The sequence below is a fragment of the Rhinopithecus bieti genome, unplaced genomic scaffold (assembly GCF_001698545.2).
Source record: "Rhinopithecus bieti isolate Rb0 unplaced genomic scaffold, ASM169854v2 scaffold_23276, whole genome shotgun sequence".
NCBI lineage: Eukaryota > Metazoa > Chordata > Mammalia > Primates > Cercopithecidae > Rhinopithecus > Rhinopithecus bieti.
The window spans coordinates 1,371,044-1,391,409 of NW_016810868.1; the positions used below are offsets into that span (position 1 = coordinate 1,371,044).

Here is a 20,366-nt window from a genome sequence, read left to right on the forward strand (position 1 = left end):
CAGAGGACTTCCCTGACAACCCATGGCAGCCTGGGCCCGAGGCAGCGGGAGCAGGTGCAGGGAGAAGAACAGACACACGCAGAGTGAAACAGGAGTGCTTTATGGTCTGAGTGGAGTGTCTGGGAGGAGTGCCTCCCAGCTCCCGCCTGTGGGCTCACCTGAGCAGGGGCGCAGCTGAGGCCACTGTGGGAAACAGCCCCCACTGCAGGGGATGCCTCACCACCGCTGCCTTCAGTCTCTCGCCAGCCTTGCCTAAGCGTGGGCGCTGGGCTGCCCTCTCTCTCTAGGGTGGGTCTGCCACCCTATGTTCAAGGCTCCCAGCCAGAAGCAGAGCCATAGGCATGCTGCGGCCCTGGGTGAGCGAGGAGGGCAAGCAGGTGCCGGGGCAGCGTGCACCCCGCAGCCAAGCGGTCCCTGCCCAGCCTCTGTAAACAGACCCTCATGCCCCTGGGCCTCAAGTCACATCCCTGAGAAACAATGGGGACTGGCGACTCTGCCCCGAGAGGGCCAGGGTGTCCACCGAGCCTGGCCAAAGCCAGCTGTCCCCTCCCTCCTTGCAGAGCGGGCTCACGCCGGGTCTGGAGGCCCAGTCTGAGGACCACCAACGCCCGGCCTCTTCCAGCTCAGAAGTGCACAAGGCAGCCACCGGGCAGCAGCAAAGGCGATGGTGCAGAGGCAAATGCCTCCCCAGGCAGTGACAGGCACGCCCCCCACCCCAGGGCGGCCACTGCCCCGGTTGGCCTAGAGCTCCTCGTAGTCGCCACCCCCAGGGTGGCGGCCACCGGGGGCCCCGCCCCCCAGGAAAGCCTCCAGCTCATCGGCAGCCGTCCTCTCCCTGCTGCGTGGGGGCCGCTGCCGCCGCCGCCGCTCCTCCTTGCCCTCCTCCTTGTCCTTGCTCTTCTTGTGTTTGCTCTTCTTCTTGGCAGCCTTTTCTTCCTGCTGAGGAGCACAAGGAGGGGGCGCCACGGAGTCACAGGAGGCCAGAGCCCCAGTCCCAGGACCGCATGCTGCCCAGCCCTGGCCCGCCAACAGAGCCCTGGTCCCAGGACCACACACCGCCCAGCCCTGGCCTGCCAGGAAGGGGAGTAGCCGGTACCTCTTTGCCTTTCTTCTTCTTCTTCTTCTCCTTAGAGGGGGTTTTGCCCTCCTTACCTGCACAGACAGGACAGACAGTGGCTCAAACACAAAGCAGTGAGCCCCAGCCCTCCAGGAGGCCCTGCTGATGGACAGGATCACACTCCTGCAGGGGGCTGCCAGGAGCATGGCTCTGCCTCCTGGACTCAGGAAAGGCCCCCGGCCAGTGGCCAGCAGCTGGGAGGAGGCCCATGTTCTACCCAGACTCCAGCAGGCTGACTGCACTCCGGTGCCCCCACCCACCTTCCTCACTGCTCTCCTTGGGTCCAGCCTCCTCCAGCCCCAGCCCGAAGAGGTCTGAGTCATTCTTCAGTCTGAAGGTGGGGAGAGGGAGCTTGGGGGGCGGGGGCGGCTGAGCGACGGCCTCATCCTCGTCAGTCACATCGGAGGGGTCATCTCGCACAGGAAACTCATCCTGGAGCAGGGAGAGCAGCTGGTCAGGCCATCGTCCCTCCCACACCCTCAGGGGTTGTGGGGTCTCAAACCCAGCCGGAAGGCCCAAGTGTGGGGACATGAGACGCCTCTTGCAGAAGCCTCCTCCCACTGCACCCACCCACTGAGAGACTCTGGCCTCCTGGCTGACCTCTGCCTGGGGAGGACCCATCTTACCACCCTGCGCTGTGTGTCTGATGCCTCGCTCTCAAAGTCGGGGTCATCCATGACAAAGGACAGCATTTGTGCAGCGATGGGCCCCTCGGGGTCACTCTCAGACGAGGATGCCTGCTCACCCTTCCTCGGCTCAATCTCAGCAGGGGGCCTGGTGCTGCTGTGCTTTTCTGGACCTGTGTGAACAGAAGCACCGCCAGGCCAGGGCGGTGCTGCGGCCCTCGTGGGAGCTGTCCCCCTCCGTGGCTTTGAAGCTGGTATGGAGGACCTTTGTGGACAAGCAGAGGGTCAGTCAGGGTCCTCTGGAGGTGTCCTGAGCTGCCCCACCCCGGTCTCCAGGCCACACCCCTGGGGACACCTGCCCTTACCACTTGGTCTCTGGCTCTGAGCACTGCTGGGGAGCTGGGGCAGGGCCTTTTAGGGGATCCACCACTTCTGCTTCCTCCTCACTTGAAAGAGTGATGTTCTGACTGGGGACGGGACCAGCGGGTGGTGGGGAACTCCCACGTGGCTGGTCTTCAAGGTCCACATCGTCCTGGAACCCTGCCACCATCGGGTTGCTGCCCAGGGCCTCCCCATCACTGCAAAGCAGGGGGCAAAGTGGTCAGAGGCCACGGGGTAGGGATGGCTGGCTGGGCTCACGGGCCTTGGTTCCAGGCACCCTGGTACCCGGCACACCCTGGCCGTGGGGCCACCCCACCCCGGGTGCTGTGTTCTAGGGGAAGGCCTCCTCATGGCTGTCACAGGGCTGCCGAGCAGAAAGGGGTCGGAGGCTCAAGGTCGGACACAGTGTTGCCCTGTGCTCGGTCAGTGGGCGAAGGATGTGGGGCCGCGCAGGTGGGCGCTCATGGAGGAGGCAGGGCCAGCTCAGGGCCACCAGGCTTTCCCTCCTTTGTGTATTTCTGGAGGAAGCTGCCACCCACAGCAATGGGTGAAGCTGAGGTGCTGAGGCCACCGGGGGCAGAGCATGTCCAGTGGAGTCCACACCTGGGACCAAATGCAGGGCTTTGCTGCAGGCAGAGTTCGGGGCAACTTGGCAGACAGAGTGGTGGGAGAGGGGCTGGCAGACAGATGGGAGGCAGCTCTAGCTCCTAGCTCTAGGACCTGCAGGAAGCCGCCCCCATCTCTGCAGCACCCGGGCCTTGGCCCTGCGGAGACAACATCTGGCGGCCTGAACCTCCCATATCACCTGGAGTGGCCTTGCCAATGGCCTCCATGTGGAATCTGCCCACAGACAACTCCAAGGTGCCCCGTCCTCTCTAGGGTGTGGGGTAGAGCAGGTGGCCAGGCCTTTCTCATGTCTGGAAGCCCCGTCTAAGCTCTTCCCTCATCTGCTCCAGCCACAGATCTGCTCTGTCCTCAGTCAACAGCGGGGCACCCCTTCTGCACCCCCAGGAAGCCAGCCCCACCTGCTGCTCAGGCACCCTGGAGGCTGGTGCAATGGGAGAGGAGGTCCAGGCCCACCCCTCACCTGTCACTGTCCTGCTGGGCAGCCTTGGCCCCCACCTTCTTCTCGTCCCTGGCGGGGGTCGCGTCTTCCAGGAAGCTGCGGTCCAGGCGGTCGTCGGGAACGAAGTCCTCCACGCTCTGCACTGCTGCTGGGGCCTCCGCGGCCAGGACTGGCTCTGTAAACAGTGATGCTGGGTCCTCTTCTGAGCACCAGAACCCTCGCTGCACCCAACCCCAAGCCAGGCCCACCCGGGACGTGCCCAAAGGACTGGGACAAGCAGAAAGAAGTACGGAGCGCTCCAAGACCCAGAGCCCCACCTGTGAGGGCGTGGGGGACTGGGACCAGTTTGGGAGGGGCAGCTCCAGGGCCTACCTGGAGGTGGAGGGGCTGCCTCGGCGGCAGGTGACGTCCCAAACAGCCTAGAGATGATGCTGCGCCGCGGGGCGGGGGCTGAGGGGCACGCAGGTGGGGGCAGGGCCTCTGAGGGTGGTGCAGGGGGCACAGAGGATGGTGGGGCGGCATTGAGGGGCAGCTGTGGGGCGGGCTGGGGTGTGCCGGGGCTGGAGCTCCCCGTGGACACAGCGCCTGGGGGCACCACCGGTGACTGGGAGCCCGAGGATGGGCTCTGCCCGTTGGCCACCAGTGGGGATGCATGACCGCGGCTGCGAGCCTCCATCATCTCCAGGAAGCTGGAAGGCAGAAGGCAGGTGAGAAGCCTGGCTCCCCTGCCTCTCACTGAGGCCCTCAGGTGACAGGGGGCTCTCTGCTGCTGCGGATAGGGCAGGGAAGAGCCACCATGTTCTGGGCCACCAGCCCCACCCACTTCCAAGAGCAACAGCGCTGGCCGGGCAGGGGCTCACGCCTGTCATCCCAGCACTGTGGGAGGCCGAGGCGGGCAGATCACAAGGTCAAGAGATCGAGACCATCCTGGCTAACACAGTGACACCCCATGCCTTCTATAAAATTACAAAAAAATTAGCCAGTGCGTATGGCGGCGCCTGTAGACCCATCAGCTACTCGGGAGGCGAGGCAGCGAGAATGGCGTGAACCTGGGGAGGCGGAGCTTAGCAGGTGAGCCCGAGATCATGCCACTGCACTCCAGCCTGGGCAACAGAGCAAGACCCTGTCTCAGAAAAAGAGCAGCAACACCGAAGGGCGGGGACAGCAGGCACCAGCGTGCCTGTGTTCAGCTCCCCGAAAGTCATTTCGGATCTGTTCTGAGGCACAGCCTTTGGGGGCTCCATGCAGAGGTGGCCAGATGGCAGCAAGTGGACCTTCCCGTGAGGGGGAGTTTCTGGGAAGAGGAGGGGGCTGGGGCTTGGTGGAGCACGTGTGGCCATCGCAGCATCCAGCTGACCCAACTCTCAGTCCCAGGAAATGCCAGGATTGGTTCAACAGAGAAGCGCCCATGCGGGGGGGCCATTCTGGGAGCCGGAAGCCATGGATCCCTCTCCAGGCATCAAACTGCCTTCCCTCTCAGTCTCTTGCTGTGTCTCAACCAACAGCCAGATCCGAGGTGACCTACAGGGCTCTCCCTCTGGAAATAGAGACCTGCTGGGGGGGCCTCAGGAAGGTCGCTGATCCCGTGGTCCCTGCCTGGGTCCCAGGGGAAGCACCAAGCCCCCCACCTGTGCAGGAGCCTGAGGCAGAGAACGGGCCAGCTGTCCCGCTGCCCGCAACCCCTGGGGCTGCGCGTGCTGCCCAGGCCCACTCAGGAGGATGCTCTGAGTCGCCCTCTGCTATCAAGGACCAGAGACCTCCATGTCCTGGTCCGTACGCCTCTTCAGCACAGGGAGCTTCCCAAAGTCCAGGAGCTGACCAGAAAGCACACCCCATGCTGGCATCAATGTGGGAAGCTAAGCCCCTGATCGGCAGGCAGCCCCAGCAGGGCTCCACCAGCATCAGCACCTGGCCACGCTCAACGGTGCTCAGAGCGGCAGGCACAGCATGACCTGCATGAGGAGTCCATGCCAGGTGTGACTGTGAGGGGGCTGCTGGGGGCAATGCCAACCTGAGCCCTCCTCCACCTGTGCCCCAAGATGACTAATTTACCCCAAACGGGGGGCACTCCAAATGGGTTCCTCTCCTTGGTGCAGCCCATGGCCCGGCACCACGGCTGCGCCTGCAGCCCCCACACTGCCCCCATGGGCGGACGCAGCCACATACATGCCGTAGTTCTGGTCCTCTGTCTCCTGCTGCACCGACAGCTCCTCCAGTGTGGCGTCCATGTCCAGCTGGTTTGTCTCCAGCTGCCGCAGCAGCGTCTCCCTCTGCAGAAGGGGAGCACACAGGCCTGAGCAGGGGCCCTTCCTGCTGCGAGTGCCCCAGCCCGACAGCAGCTGAGTGCACCAGCCCGACAACAGCTGAGTGCACAGGGGACGCCTCCTGCTGACTAAACCAGGAGATGCTGCAGGGATGGGTGCTCAGCAACTCAAGGAGCTCTGGGCTGGGCCTCACTGGAACCACAGAAGCCCACGATTCCTCTGCAGCGGCCGGCACGACACCTACAGACTGCCAGCATGGCTTAGGGGACAGCTCTGCCACAGGCATAAACCTCAAAGCACCCCCACCCACACACACCTCCAAGGGTGAAGAAGCCTCACCTTCACCTGGAAAACAAAGCCTCTCTGCTCCCCGCCGTGCACACCTCCTCTGGTGGCAGGACACAGCCCCGGTGCACGCATCGCCACCGTCCCCACACCCACAAGCAGCTGGTTCTGGAGCAAACCGCTGCCCTCCTGACCTGGAGCCCTAGGCTGGTCTGAGGCCGGTCCGTGTCGCTGCTCACTTTAGATTCAAATTAAATACAAACGCCAGAGCCTCACGAGCTCCTGATCTCAGGTGAGCCACTACGCCTGGCCCCTTGTTTTTTAATGGAGATGGGGTCTCGCTATGTTGCCCAGACTGGTTTCGAATTCCTGAGCTCAAGTGATCCTCTCACCTTGGCCTCTGCTGAAATTACAGGCCTGAGCTACCTGCCTGGCCTCTTTTTTCTTTTTTTAAAATCAGCTTTTCAGGTTGAAGAAATTTTTTTTTTTTTTTTAGAACAGGGTCTTGCTCGAACTCCTGGGCTCAAGCTCTCCTCCCGCCTCTACCTCTCTAAGAGCTGAGATTATAGGCGTGAGCCACTGCGCCCAGCCTGGAGGGATTTTTAAAATAAAAATGTGGGCCGGGCGCGGTGGCTCACGCCTGCAATCCCAGCACGTTGGGAGGCCAAGGCGGGCAGATCATGAGGTCAAGAGATCAAGACCATCCTGGCCAATATGGCGAAACCCCATCTCTACTAAAAATACAAAAATTAGCCGGGCGTGGTGGCACGTGCCTGTAATCCCAGCTACTTGGGAGGCTGAGGCAGGAGAACGGCGTGAACCCGGGAGGCGGAGCTTGCAGTGAGCCGAGATCATGCCACTGCACTCCAGCCTGGGTGACAGAGCGAGACTCTGTCTCAAAAAAATAAAAATAAAATAAAATAAATAAAACTGTGAGGCCGGGCGCGGTGGCTCACACCTGTAATCCAGCACTTTGGGAGGCCAAGGCGGGCAGATCATGAGGTCAAGAGATCAAGACCATCCTGGCCAATATGGCGAAACCCCATCTCTACTAAAATACAAAATTAGCCGGGCGTGGTGGCACGTGCCTGTAATCCCAGCTACTTGGGAGGCTGAGGCAGAAGAATCGCTTGAACCCAGGAGGCGGAGGTTGCAGTGAGGTGAGATCGCACCACTGTACTCCAGCCTAAGTGACAGAGTGAGACTCCATCTCCCACCCCAAAAAAAGGGATATTAAAGTCAGTAAGGTCGCCGAAAATGGCTACAACAACAACAAAATGTGATCTTAACCAAATGTGTGAACTCTGGATCCTACTCTGGATACTGACTAAATACCTGATGATTTGAAGAACTCTTTGAAATCTTTGGGAATTTTATTTTTTAAATTTGTTATTCTGGCTTATTTCTCCAAGAAATACCTGTGACTTTAACGTGCGGTATTACCTTAGGTACTATGGTCAGGTTAAAAAAAACAACGGATTTTTTAGAGAAGTGTTTGAAATATTTTTAGGTGACACAAAAGCCTGAAATTTGCTTCCAGGCCATCCAGGGGCAAGACAAAGAGGAAATGGGGGTCCTGCTCCTGAGACGGGTGAGGACATCAGATCTGCTTGAGCACATCCATAGCAAAAGGAGAGTGACACACAGCTCAGCCCTACGCTTCCAGCTCAAGACTGTCCAGGGTCCCGTGCTCTCCCTGGGAGGCTCTGGAAGGGTTTGGAGGGCAAACCATTAGGGAATGGAACAGCTGAGCAGTGGGGAGCCCTCCAAGGAGTAACCAACCCAGTGACGAGGGGACGGCTCTGCAGGAAGGACGGGCCTCCCCAGTAGCGCCAGCACCGCACAAGTCTGACTGCTGGCCTTCCTTCCCACCGAAACGTCCCCAGCAACAGTCCCAGCCTGCAGGCATCCTCACTTCTTCTGACACCAGGAGGACAGCACAGCCCCCTCCCTGGGTAAGCCTGACATCCTTCTGGAGAAAGACCAAGGCTGGTACAGCTGCGGCTGGGCCCCAGGTCCCCCAGACCCAGTCAGGGCAGCCCAGGGCGAGGAGGTTCAAGCCTCGTCGTTTGCTGGGCTCCTTTGCAGCCACAGCTGGCCTGGCCCCTTGTTTCTACAAGAGAAATTGAGTTTAGTCCACAGACCAAAGTTGGTTCCCTGGTTTTGACACAAGCACCAGGGAAATGTGAGATGTGAACAGCGAGTACCTCTGTGGCTCACACCTGACATCCCAGCACTTTGGGAGACTGAGGTGGGAGGATTGCCTGAGCCCAGGAGTTTGAGGCTGCAGTGAGCCATGATTGCGCCACTGCACTCCAGCCTGGGCCACACAGCAAGACCTTATTTCAACAAACAAAAGCAACCAGAAACACTGGGGGAAACTGAGCAAGGGGTTTCCGCAGAGGTGGAGGGGCTCCTGGAACTGGGTCTAGCCCTCAGGACCCTGCACCCTCTGCCACCCAGAGCAGGAAGGCGCAGTAGAACATTGGGCCCTTGCCAGCAGCCAACCTCCGAGCAGGCCCACAGCTTTCTCAGGCATTAGGAGGGAGGCCCGTCGCTACGCGGGAGACGCCTGGAAAGAGGTGAGAGACCAGTATCCACTCCGCCCCACACGGCGAGTGCTTACCTGAAGCTGCAAAAACGGGATATTGAAGAACTTATGAAGGTACTTTAGGCCAAAGCTGTTCTTCATGGAAGACTCAGCGTAGCGGAAGTAGGAGGAACCTGGAGGTCTGCTTTCAGGAAGGAAGGAAGATGCAAGAGAAAGACCCTTGCCCCGGTGCCAAGGACCACCGCTGGGCCCACGGCTGCCAGTCCGCACTGCCCTCCCTCCTCCTGCAGCCTCCTGAGGCCACAGGACCCTGCCGAGCCCTGCTAACCAGCTACGTTGAGTGCCTTCTGCAGGTGACCCCCACAGTGCCAGCCCCTGCACACAGTTCCTGGCAATGCCACTGGGGAGACCCAGGCTTCAGTGAGCCCCACGCCGCGGCGTGACCTGACATTCCCCGGCCCCTGTGCTAACGCTACCCCTCCCCCGGCCTCTGCCTCAGCACCCTCCCCCACGCACCAGAGCACCAGGCAGGGTCCCTTGGCAGCAGGGCCACCGCACTCACCTGTCCAGGTTGTCGATGAAGTCACGCACGTCGTCTGGCAGGATGACTCGGTGCTCGCCCATGTCCCGGTAGTTCCCCAGCACGCACACTGGCACGTGGGTGGGCACTTTCGGAAGCTCCCGGAGAATATAATTGAAGGTCCTCAGGGAACAGGTGAGGACCTGGCTTAGTTTCAGCTCTGCGACGCCCTGTCCCTCCCTGGGAAGCTACTGTGTGCCCAGGCCTGAGGACGGTGGCTGCTTCTCATTTCCAACATCCCACCCACCAGAAGCACGCCTCGAGCGTGCAGAGCAAGAGGGAAGTGCCTCGAGGGCCTTCGCACCCCTCCCAGCCTGCAGCCCCTGCCCATCCCTCTCCCTGAGGGACATACTTGACCGCACCCCACACTGGAACGCCCCTGCCTGTCCCTGCCTTCCCTCAGAGCGCCCCATGTCCACATCCCTACAAAACCACCTCTGGCTTTGCCTGCGTCCACCCTTATCCCACACTGTCCTCTGTACCCCTCGGCATTGACCCCGTGGCTGCTCGTCCAGGCTCCCTGCCCACCGGGGTGGCCAAGGACACCCTGGGGTGCCCCTGCTACTGCCGGTCAGGCGGCTGTTTGGAGAGCCTTGTCTTAAGCAGACATCTCCTGGCACGGAGGGCAAGTCTCCAGAATCTGCCTGGTGTGGAGCTGCCAGTTTCTCAGCTGCACAGGTTTCCAAAAGGCTTGTGAAGAAATAACTAGCGCTTCAAGTGAGAAACCTTCCCCACGACTGAGAGAAAGCCAGCACAAGTGGGTGAAAAGCGCAGCCTCCTAAGTTTGTAACTCAGTTTTCTTTCATTTGCACGCAGTCATTTAAACTGGCCCCTCACCAAGGCCGGCCAGGGGCACCTCTGGTCCTAAGCAGGCAGCCCTCTGGTGTCTCCTGCCTCTCGCGGCCGTGAAGAGCCTGCGTGGCGCTGGAAGCCGCTGTCTGAGCCAGTGGTGTTTTCCATCCTTCATGCTGGGCAGCAGGGGCTCCAAAGCATTGCTACCACAGGCATCACCCACCCAGGGTGGTGTGACCACAGGGTCTCCGGGCCCACAGGTGAGCGCCTTTGCCGCGTCTTCCCACGCTGGCTCGAGTCTCGCTGTCCCTCCTGCCTACTCCTCACATGGCAGCCCAGGCGGATGCAGCTCCCTCCAGGCCGTTCCTGTGGCAGCAGTGGGAGGTGTCGTGGAGGCCACTCTGCGTCCACACTCAACTTCACTTGGGAAAAGCCACTTCCCACCCACCAGGCTAGCAGGCTGGCCTAGACAGGAGAGGCCAGAGGGAGAGGAGCACCACTGCTCGCCCAGGTGAGGCTGGCGTGTGTGCGCCCGAGCTGGACTCGTGCCCTGGGTGGTTCCACCAACCCCGTGCGTAGTTCTCCTGCCATCCGTGTGCCACACCCCCACCAAGGGCTCTCCCGAGGGTGCCTGCAGTCAGTCCTTGGCGGTGGTGCTGCAGGCTGGGAGGGCAGGCAGGGTTCTCAGCATTAGCAAAGGTTGGCAGAGGCCCAGGGCATGGCCGGCCAGGCGCTGCAAGCCGCCCTCAGGCCTGGGCTGCTGATGCGTGATAAGTGTGCGGCCCCGTGACAGGCGGTGTGCTTAACCCTGGTGTGGGGGTCTTCCCAAGTAAGAGAAGCTGCTGACCAGGCCCCCAGGCCAGACCCACTGCTGGGAAGAGCAGATGCCTGGACGTGTCGAACGCGCTGCTCCTAGTGCTCCAGGCACCGGCTGTGGGTAGGAGGCCTGCGCCAGGAGGCTGGTCTCCACAAGGCCCTCGTTCTTCTAGGAACCTTGCACCAAATGTGTGTCTGCAGCACCCCCACACTGGGGCTCCAGTGCGTCCTGGGGGACACTGCACTCCTGAGGAGCTGAGTGGATCCCATGTGACTCCACACAGTGGCCTCTGGGTGCTTCCGCCTGGTCCCCCAGAGATGGTCTTGAGTGCCACTGCCCTTAGCAGATTTTGCTGTCATCTTCTTGCTAGAATGAATCTTGGCGTGGGTTCTCCTGGGTCATGGAAGACGGAGGTCTCGGGGAGCCCTCAACACAAGCAGCCACTTGCTTCTGCCAAATCTCAGATGGTTTTTCAGGAAGAATAGTGGGGCTATGGAAGGTACATGCCTTGCCCCAGACACCTTTTGCAGCCGGTCGCGCCATCCCGCCCCATATGCACAGACATAGCTGTTGCCTAGTCCGACGACATCCAGGCCACTGCTCCTCGTGGCTGAACTGCCACAGCTGCCTAGCAAGAGTCCCTGGGCCCTGTAGAACGATGCCCCTCTAACCATTATCTGCTGCACAGAGAGGGCGCCCAAGGGGCTAGGGGGTGAGAGTCACAGGCGGCCGCCCCGCCAGCTCCTCCTTACCACTGCTTGGTGATGTCAAACATCATGACCACACCGTTGCAGCTCTTGTACACGTCCAGGAACTCGGCATCCAGGGCCATGTCGGACTCCGCCTGGGGACGGGAGGGAACAGGCATGAGACTGGCCCAGGATGGGCCCCACCCATGTGGCCCACAGTCCTGGACAAGGCTGGATAGTTTTCTAATCTGAAAAGGTCACAGGCAGCTCCATTTGGAAACGACATGCTGGAGAGATGGGACAGCTAAACACAGGTTTGCCCCAAAGGGTCTGACAGTCAACCCCAGCCCCGCGGGCAGCTCCCTGAACAAGCCCCTACCCAGGACCTCACACTGATCACAGCAGTGTCTGCCCCAGGCCTCACGGATGACCAAACCACCACTCGAAAAGAGAGGCAGGTGCTGGACTACCAGCGCCCTCGGCTAGATGTGCATTCCGGAAGGTTCCAGTGCCCACAAACAGGGCTGGCTGCAGTGCTGTGGGCAGCCACTCCACCCCATGCTCTAAAGGGAGTGGGATGCACTGCACGGAGGGTGGAGGCCCCAGGTGCGTCAGGCTCAGGTTGGGTTGGCCCCACGTGGCCCAGGGAGAGAAACACGCCACAGCCACCACTGCAAGGTGTGTCCTGTGCTTTGAAGGGCCGAGCCCACTGTGACTGGGATAAAGGTTTGGCGAATTCACTTAAATACTTCTCAGGTCACAAAATGCCAACAGGGGTCAATCCAACATGATGTCTAGTACAGGTGAGCCAGCCACCTCCAAATGCAGCCATGGCAGTGAGGGGTTCCGGAGCAGCTGGGAAGGCCAGCGGCCCCCGTGGCCACAGCATAACTGGGGTGCTTGGGGTCAAAGGCGTGGGAAGTGTTTGGCACCGGCTCACGCACCCCAGGGCCCTGAGCCACTGCTACCTGCCGTGCACCGGGCACTCACCTCCTGGGGGTCGTTCTCCATCTTTAAGCCGTCGCCTCGCTTTTTGCATTTTCCTTATTTAAAAAACAAACAAAATTACGAGGTGGAACCCCTGGGCCACAGGAGGAGCATGGGTCCCCTTGACCACTCAGCCCCAGCTCTGGCGGGTGCCCTGCTCCACCACCCCAAGCAGCCTGCAGCGCGGGCACCCACGAACTCTGGAGCAGCGGGACCTGGGCAAGGCCCTGCTTTTGGCTTTGGGGGCAGGGCTGGGCTGGGCCTGGACAGAAGGTGCTAGGTGGGGCCCATGGGCTCAGCAGCTGCTGGCAGGCTGCGGTGGGATGGCCCACAGCCCTGCACCAGGAGGGTTTGCTGCTGAAGGAAGGGTCTGCTCTCCAGCTCCCCCAAGTCCAGGGCGGGAGGAAGTACAAGGGATATGGTGGGAAAGTGAGGGGCCTCCCTCTGGGGTAAAAGTAGGGAGATGAGCGCACAGACTCTCAAGGCAACAACCAGCATGGGAGGAAAGGAGAGGAGGGCAGGGGTTCCAGCCCTGAAGCGGCCTGGGGAGGCAGGAGGGCAGCTGTGTGGTGTCCACGATCTGGGTTCCCGAGCCTCCGCCATCAAGGTCACCATGGCTCTCCTGACCAATGAGGGGCCATGGCCACCTCCCTCTATCTCCACAATGCTGACCGGAGGAGAAAGGGCTCCAGACCATCCTGGGAACTCTGGGGATCCGTCTTGAAGTCACGGACTGAGACAACAAACAAAACCCCTAAGAACAGATGGGGCTCATGTGTTTAAAACGCCACCTCCACTTTATTCCACAGCTTGTTTCTGAACTGCTCACCACGATGGGACCCGGTTGGGGGTCAGCCCCTCCCTCACAAGGTACAGGAGACAGAACCAACCCAGAGCAGCCTGCCTAGTCCGGCCACAAAGGGCTCAGCAGAGACCCCAACACACACACAGCACAGCACTGCTGGCTGGCTGGGGCCTGTATCCAGGAAGGATGCCCACAGCCTAACCAGCAGCCCCCTGGGCTAGCCACTGAGGTGGGTCAGATCTACTCTGGGGAAAGCAGGCAGGGCTGGAGGGGAGCCGGGCCCTGGCTGTCCAGGCGGAGGTGAGGGATGTCGGCTCACCTTGAGGCTGCTCCATTCAGCCTCCCTCCTGGCAGCCTGCCCCGTGCAGCCCCAGCTGAGCCTGATGGCCTCACCTTCCTCTTACCCTCGAGAACTCACCAGGTGACCATGAGGCCTCAACACCCTCCACTGGATTCCCCACTAGCCGCCCCGGCTGCTGTGGGCGGTGCTCACACCTTGCACAGTGGGCACGGAGTCAGGGTGGCGGTTGAAGGCATGCCAGGCCCCGTCATAGAGCTGGGGGGACCTTTCCCTCCCGAGGGGCCCTGGTTTAGGTTGAGTGAGACTCCCCGGTGGGTGCTAACAGGTGATGCAAGGGTACACATGCAACCCCAGAGGAAGCCCAGCACTGGGCCGGGCGGCCTCTGCACCCAAAGGCCTCCACAGCAGCCCCAGGCACGACAGGCCACCAGGAGGGGGTCCCATCCTGAGCAGTGGAGACCACACCCATCACAGTGCCCAGATACGAATCCCACTCTGGGCAACCCTGTCTACGGGAAGCCTGTGCCCACTCCACACACGGGCAGAGCCAGGGAGCCGGAGCTGGAGGGAGGCACAGGAAATCTCTGTAGCTCCAAAACAGAACCTGCCCCGGATGGGGGAAGCATCCCAGAATGGGAGTCAGGGCAGCCCCGCCTGAGCCACCTGGGGGCCACAGGCAGATCTAATAGCTTCCCCTCACAGTGGGGACGGGGACAATGACGGGGCAGTGGGTGGCCACCTCTAACACCAGAGACCACGCAGAGCTCTGAGAGACAGCATCTGGAACACCAGGTCAGCAGGGGCCACACAGAGTCCAGCGCAGCACAGTGGGAGCTGCAGGGGCCCAGCACCCCTGCAGGAACTGCATGAGAACCCGTCTCTGACCCCCCATGGCCAAACCCACCCCAACAAAACACAGGTGGAGGAAGGGGAGCATGCGCCATCCAAATAGACACCATCACACAGTGGAGGAAGGGGAGCATGCGCCATCCAAATAGACACCATCACACAGAGACCGCGACTGCCTTTCCAGCAGAACCTCGTAACGAGGCCACAGCCAGGCCTGCGAGACTGGGGCGTGCATGTGGCCAGCCCTGCACACACCATACATGCCCACAGACCACGGGCCCCGGGGAGGGCTGTGAGCTCCACTCTGAGGACTTAGAGGAACTCGTGACCTTGTGGCTGAGGAGGAGACCAACGATGTCGAGGACACCCCGGGGGCTGCTGCAGCCCTCCCATGGCTCCCAGAGTGCGGGTCTGTGTGGCTGGGGATCCCTGGCGGGCACACATCCCTCTAGACAGCCTGTCTCCGGAGCGCAGGAACTGGGTCCTCGGCTGTGGGCATGGGGCCACCTGGTGCTGGATTGCTCTGCCAGGCAGTGCAGGAAGGCTCCCAAAATAGCACCCCAGGCCTTGGGGCTCAAAGCACACCCCCGGCCGCACCTGCCACCGCCGTGCATGCCGTCACTCAGAGGCGGGAAGGATGCTAACTAAAGCAGCAAAGCATGTGGTGCCACAGGAGGGCTGTGCTGTGCCGCGGGGTCACCACTGGATGTGGAGGGAAGCAGAGCAGCAAGACCCTGGGCACCGTCTGCGAGGACAGTGGGTGATGCATGGGCACCGGGGGAAAGAAAGGAAGCCTCTCTGCACAGAGCACACAGTCCCAGAGAGAAGCAGACACAGAACAGAGACACCTCACCTTTGTCCACCACATCCCAGACTTCAACCTTCACGATGTCATCCGTGGCTGAAACAGGGAGAATCCTAAGATTAGTGCCCAACATAAAGTTCCCAGGGTGGCACAAAGCGGTCAAGCTGGTGTGGTTGTCTGTGCGCCACAGGCACCAGCTCCCACCAGGACTTCTGAGTGTCCAGAAGCCCAGGATGTGCCCTCCCAAGATGACCACACAGCGGCTCCTTCAGGCCTTCGCTCAGACATGGCTTCAGCGACAAACTGAACGCACGGTATCTCCCTCTGCAGCCCCAGTCCTGGGCACCGCCCCTCCCTCCCCGGCCCCGAACCTGGGCACAGCCCCTCCCTCCGGGGCCCCGATCCTGGGCACAGCCCCTTCCTCCCCGGCTCCGATCCTGGGCACGGCCCCTCCCTCCCGGGCCCCGATCCTGAGCATGGGCCCCTCCCTCCCAGGCCCCGATCCTGGGCATGGCCCCCTCCCTCCCAGGCCCTGATCCTGGGCACGGCTCCCTCCCTCCTCGGCCCCGATCCTGGGCAAGGCCCCTCCCTCCCTGGCCCCGATCCTGGGCACAGCCCCTCCCTCCTGGGCCCTGATCCTGAGCATGGCCCCCTACCTCCCTGGCCCCAATCCTGGGCACGGCCCCCTCCCTCCCCGGCCCTGATGCTGGGCACGGCCCCCTCCCTCCTGGGCCCAGCCCTCTCCCTTCTGGGCCCTGATCCTGGGCACGGCCCCCTCCCTCCCTGGCCCCAAACCTGGGTCCCTCCCTCCAGGGCCCCAATCCTCAGCATACTGGAAGGTGACCCTCCTGGCTGGGTGGATGTCTTTGTTTTGCCCATAGTCTCCATGAGAGCAGGTGCGCTCCTGCTGACGGGTGTGAATGAACGGGCCCACCTGTGTCACCTTCTCCTGACCCTGTTTCTGCATCCAGTGACTGACCTCTGGTTCACTTTGAGGGAGTAGGATGTAAGTAACCACTGAGGGCGGAGGCCGGACTCTCCCTTCGGAGCCACCTGACAGGCCCCAGGCCTGCCCCATGCTACACCATCATGGCTGGGCCTGCTGGTGCCGCCCGCTCCTCCTGAGCGCCCACGACTGTGCCCTATTGTGGGGCATGCTGGGGTCTGGGGGAGCGGATGGATGGAACCTCCCGCCCACCCAAGGATTCCAAGGGGAAGGGAGAACCAGAGGGGAGAGGCACACCCAGGCCCCTCACACCACCAGGCATCTGCACACCAACCACATCCACGTAGCCTGAACAGAGGGGCATAAACGCTGCCATCAGCCTCACCCCAAACCAGGAAGAGAGTGCGGTGGCAGGTAGAGCTTCTGCGCGCTGGCCCTGTGGGCTCTGTGTCCTGTCAGCCCAGCACCACCCTCCCAGGCCCTAGAAAGCAGCAGATGCCCAGCAACTCCACGGCTGTTCTGCACAGCAGTCCAGGCATCAGCTGTCACCATGTGGCAGCTGAAACTCATCTTTGCCTCCCACTAGTAACCCACTAGGTTTTATTTTTTTTGCAGTGAAAAGGAATGGTATTTAAAACAGCCCTGGCTAAGCGCGGTGGCTCATGTCTGTAATCCCAGCGCTTTGGGAAACCAAGGCAGGTAAATCACATGGTCAGAGTTCAAGGCCAGCCTAGCCAAGATGGTGAAACCCGTCTCTACTAAAAATATAAAAAATTAGCCCGGTGTGGTGGCAGACGCCTGTCCCAGCTACTCAGGAGGCTGAGGCAGAGAACTGCTTGAACCCGGTTCTAGTGAGCCAAGATCTCGCCACTGCACTCCAGACTGGGCACCAGAGCGAGATTCTGTCTCAAAAATAAACAAAGAAAAAACAGACCAACCAACAAACAAAAAACAGCCCCAAGGCTTTTTGCTGTCAGGATTCTGAACACACAGGGCAGCTGCTCTGCCTCCCACAGCACGAGCCTTGGAGCCACCACAGCTATCACCTCCCCCACCTTCCCGCATCTACCCAGGCCCCAGCACCCAACTGAGACCCTGGAGAGGGGTCTATCCCACCATCCAGCCCACCTCACTGAATCTTTTAGTGACACAAACTTTCCGCAGGGGCAAGGCTCAAAGGTCTTATTACTGTTTCTGGTGGTAGAGAAGATGTGGGGCTGGGCCCAAGAAAAAATACCATGTGCACCAAGAGGGCACAGGCCAGGGAGTGCTCCTCGGAAGGTACGTCCTTTCAGTCCCCCAGGCGCCCACGTGCTCACCCATCTGCGGCCAGTCGTCCCAAGCCGAGCCTCCCAGCTCAGCGGGGCTTCATGAAGCTCACTCAGGCAGCAGGGCGATCCACCCCAAAAGAGCCCCCAGAGTTCACTCCGGGACCCCCACGCAAGCAGGGTCCCTCACAGACAAGAACTCTTTGGGGAGACCCCCTCTGGGGAACGCATCTCCCAGGAACCAGGGCCAAGGAAGTGGAGGCCTGGAGCCCGAACCCCGCGAGACGCCCGCCACACTCACTCTTGTAGCTCCAGTGGATGCTGGTGACCTGGATCTCCTGCGTGGGGATGTACTCCTCCACGAACGGCCGGCCCTGCAGGCGGTGCCACAGTGCTGTCTTGCCCGTGTTCCTGTCTCCCCGGATCACTATCTTCACTGGGGGTGCGAAGAGTAAAAGAAAAGGCAAATCAAACGAACTGAATCCAAGTTGCAGCTTTAAGAGCAACTACAAAGAGAGCCGGTTCTGCTGCCACCTGTTTTATCTTTCTTGCCAGAGTCAGACCCAGTAGACCGGCAGGCAGGGGAGGAAGACCATGGGTGGGAACCATGGCGACCTCTGCCATCAAGAGGACACCTGGCGGCTCACAGAACATCGAAGGAGACCGGGGCCCAAGGGGCAGCTGGGGGTCCTCCTGGGCTGCGGGAGGCCACAACCCGGGTCAGGCTTTCTACTTGGAGGACATGGTTCTGCCCTAGAGCCCACCCCTGGGAGCCCTGGGGACCCTCAGGGTCAGGGCCCGCCGCCTGCGGAGCTCGCCACAGCACCCCAGGCTTCCGCGGATTGCTCCTAACCAAGTTTTCTGCAGCCCTGGTGTCTTCAATGCACAATTCTGCAGAGCATGGGGCTTACATCCCAGCTCAGGCACATGTGTGCGCTGGGTAGCCCCGGGCCTGGGCCTCTTTGCTCCAAGGCTGGGTTGGAGAGACTACTGCCCAGCTTGTTTTGAAAATGTGACCGGGGAGGGAGGGCAGATGGGAAGGGAGTGCGAGGTTAGCAAAGGCAGGAGGTGGCTCAGAATGGGTGGAGATGGGGATGGACCTGGCACCTGACTGGACTAAGAACAGACAGCCTGCGGAGGTGTTGGAAGAACAGGATGGAGAATGACCGAGAAGCTGTGTGGACGCAGCAGCCAGCAATGAGACAGCTGCCCTCGGACCTGGGCAGACCCCGAGAGCTTCTCAGACAGGTCTCGGTGAGCCCACCACAGGCACGCGGGAGAGCAGAAGCCCTGGCCGTCCTCCACGTTTCCATGAGGGGAGAGCCAGGGAAGGTGTCGGGAAGGGAGCCGGGTGGCAGGGAGCAGAGGAAACCGAGGAGCAGGTCTGCAGGCTCCTCCCACTTCCCCTCGTCTCAGGTCTCCCGCCGGCTCCCTTCGGTCAGGTCTGCAGGCTCCTCTCACTCCGGCAACTCCCCACCAGGTTTTCTGTCAGGGGGACCCCACCCTCCCAACACGGAGGGCGCCTGGCCTCGAAGCTCCGAGGGGCCCTGGGCTGTCCCTGTGGCCCACCCGGCTCCTCTCTCCTGGCCCAGTTCCCTCCTCCTAACTCAAGGCACCTGTTTCCACAATCATTTCTTTTCCCCTGAAGCTTATTCAGTTCCTCATCCATTCTAGGTAGCTCAACGTGCCAACTTGCAACACCTCTGGTCAGATTTCATGTGCCAGCCGCCCTGCGACAAAGCCACCAGAGGGGACCCGGGAGCCCTCAGGGCCACGGTAGCGGCCGCACACGCCGGGGGAAGCCAGGTGGCTCCGCGCTCCTCCTGGCCGAGCCCGCCCCGCACAAGGCGGGGCCCTGTTCCCCTCCCTCCCCCGCGGAGGACTTGGAGACAGAGGCCGCCCGCAGCGCCCCCAGCCCGGCGGCCCAGCCTGTGGCGAGCACAGCAGCCCCAAGCGGAGCCGCAGGTGCTCAGCGCAGCCGGGAGGGAGTCAGGGCCCCCCCGAGACCGGCAGCGGCGCCCTCCCTCCTCCGTCCCGAGGCAGGAACCCGGGCGCGGCCCACAGCTCTGGGCTCAGATTGGCGGCCGCCGTCCCCACATGAGCAGCAGCCCAGGCTAACAGGGACTGCCCGGGCCGCGCACGCACAGCCTCGCCTAGGCCCGCGAGAGAACGGCGGCGCCATCCACGTCCGTCCCGCGGCCTGAGCGGCGGCCCACTGGCTGTGCTTTCCGGTGCTTCCACATGCGGTGGTCCCGTCTCCGGTCTTTCCTGGGGGTGGGGCGTTAGCAACACGGAGAGCTGAGACGTCCCAGGGACCGCCCGTCTTCCCGCGGCCAGAACCAACGCGCTCACGTCCCCGGGTCGCGGCGTCTTGGCTCCTCAACCCTACGCATCAGAAAATCCCCTCCCTTCATTTTGTAAAACTGGCACATGCTCTTTGTAAGGAACAAGGTACACAAGCGCAAAAATTCATGTGAACAAAGCCGCCCAACGCCACTGCCGGAAACCTGCTCTCATGAACGTGCGGAGCTCATTCCAGGCATCTGGGCCGTTTTGCGTCTCCAAAACGTCGGAGTTAGGGTCGCACAGAATAATTTCTCTCGCTCAGCGATACGCACTTAAGGCTCCTGCAGGTCTCTCCACGGCTTGAGAACATCTTTTCAGGACTAAATAATGTTCCACCATCGGGATGCACGGAGTTTACCCATTCATCTAGCGAAGGACGTCTTTCTTGGCCGCACTTTTCCTTGAATTTCCATTGATATTTTTCTCTTTTCGTAATTTACATTATTTGAATACTGCAACACTCACACTCAGCCTCTATTTTTTTTCATATCATTACCTGTCATTTTGCTGCGAGATTTTCCCTTTATTTTCTAAACCTTCCTTTGATTTTTGCTTTTCAAAAATTATTTGCTTTTCAAAAAAAAATTTTGCTATTTCAAAAATTGGCCAGGCACGGTGACTCACGCCTCTAATCCCAGCACTTTGGGAGGCCGAGGCGGGCGATCACCTGACGTCAGGAGTTCCAGACCAGCCTGGCCAACATGGAGAAACCCTGTCTCTACTAAAAATACAAAATTACCCGGGCATGGTGGTGGGCACCTGTAATCCCAGCTACTCAGGAGGCTGAGACAGGAGAACTGCTTAACCCCAGGAGGTGGAGGTTGCAGTGAGCTGAGATTACAACACTGCATGCCAGCCTGGGCAAGAGAGCAAGACTCTGTCTCAAAAAAA

At 61.0% G+C, this 20,366-nt stretch overlaps 1 protein-coding gene across 2 annotated transcripts in view; it reads right to left on the reverse strand.

The window, feature by feature from the left end:
* Positions 1 to 79: 79 nt before the first annotated feature.
* RABL6 (RAB, member RAS oncogene family like 6) overlaps positions 80 to 20,366 on the reverse strand; it is a 34,946-nt gene continuing 14,659 nt past the window's right edge. The window contains exons 2-15 of one of the 2 annotated variants that reach the window (XM_017893081.1): positions 17,431 to 17,565; positions 14,964 to 15,011; positions 12,159 to 12,211; positions 11,232 to 11,323; positions 8,853 to 8,993; positions 8,366 to 8,471; positions 5,357 to 5,460; positions 3,563 to 3,879; positions 3,212 to 3,365; positions 2,109 to 2,321; positions 1,744 to 2,008; positions 1,378 to 1,549; positions 1,097 to 1,152; positions 80 to 939 (exon numbers count right to left, since the gene is read on the reverse strand). In XM_017893081.1, coding sequence (XP_017748570.1) covers positions 742 to 939; positions 1,097 to 1,152; positions 1,378 to 1,549; positions 1,744 to 2,008; positions 2,109 to 2,321; positions 3,212 to 3,365; positions 3,563 to 3,879; positions 5,357 to 5,460; positions 8,366 to 8,471; positions 8,853 to 8,993; positions 11,232 to 11,323; positions 12,159 to 12,211; positions 14,964 to 15,011; positions 17,431 to 17,565 — 2,054 coding nt within the window. In that variant the 3' untranslated portion in view covers positions 80 to 741. Of the gene's footprint in view, positions 940 to 1,096; positions 1,153 to 1,377; positions 1,550 to 1,743; positions 2,009 to 2,108; positions 2,322 to 3,211; positions 3,366 to 3,562; positions 3,880 to 5,356; positions 5,461 to 8,365; positions 8,475 to 8,852; positions 8,994 to 11,231; positions 11,324 to 12,158; positions 12,212 to 14,963; positions 15,012 to 17,430; positions 17,566 to 20,366 lie in introns of both variants that reach the window. The other variant, XM_017893079.1, reaches the window with a different exon arrangement.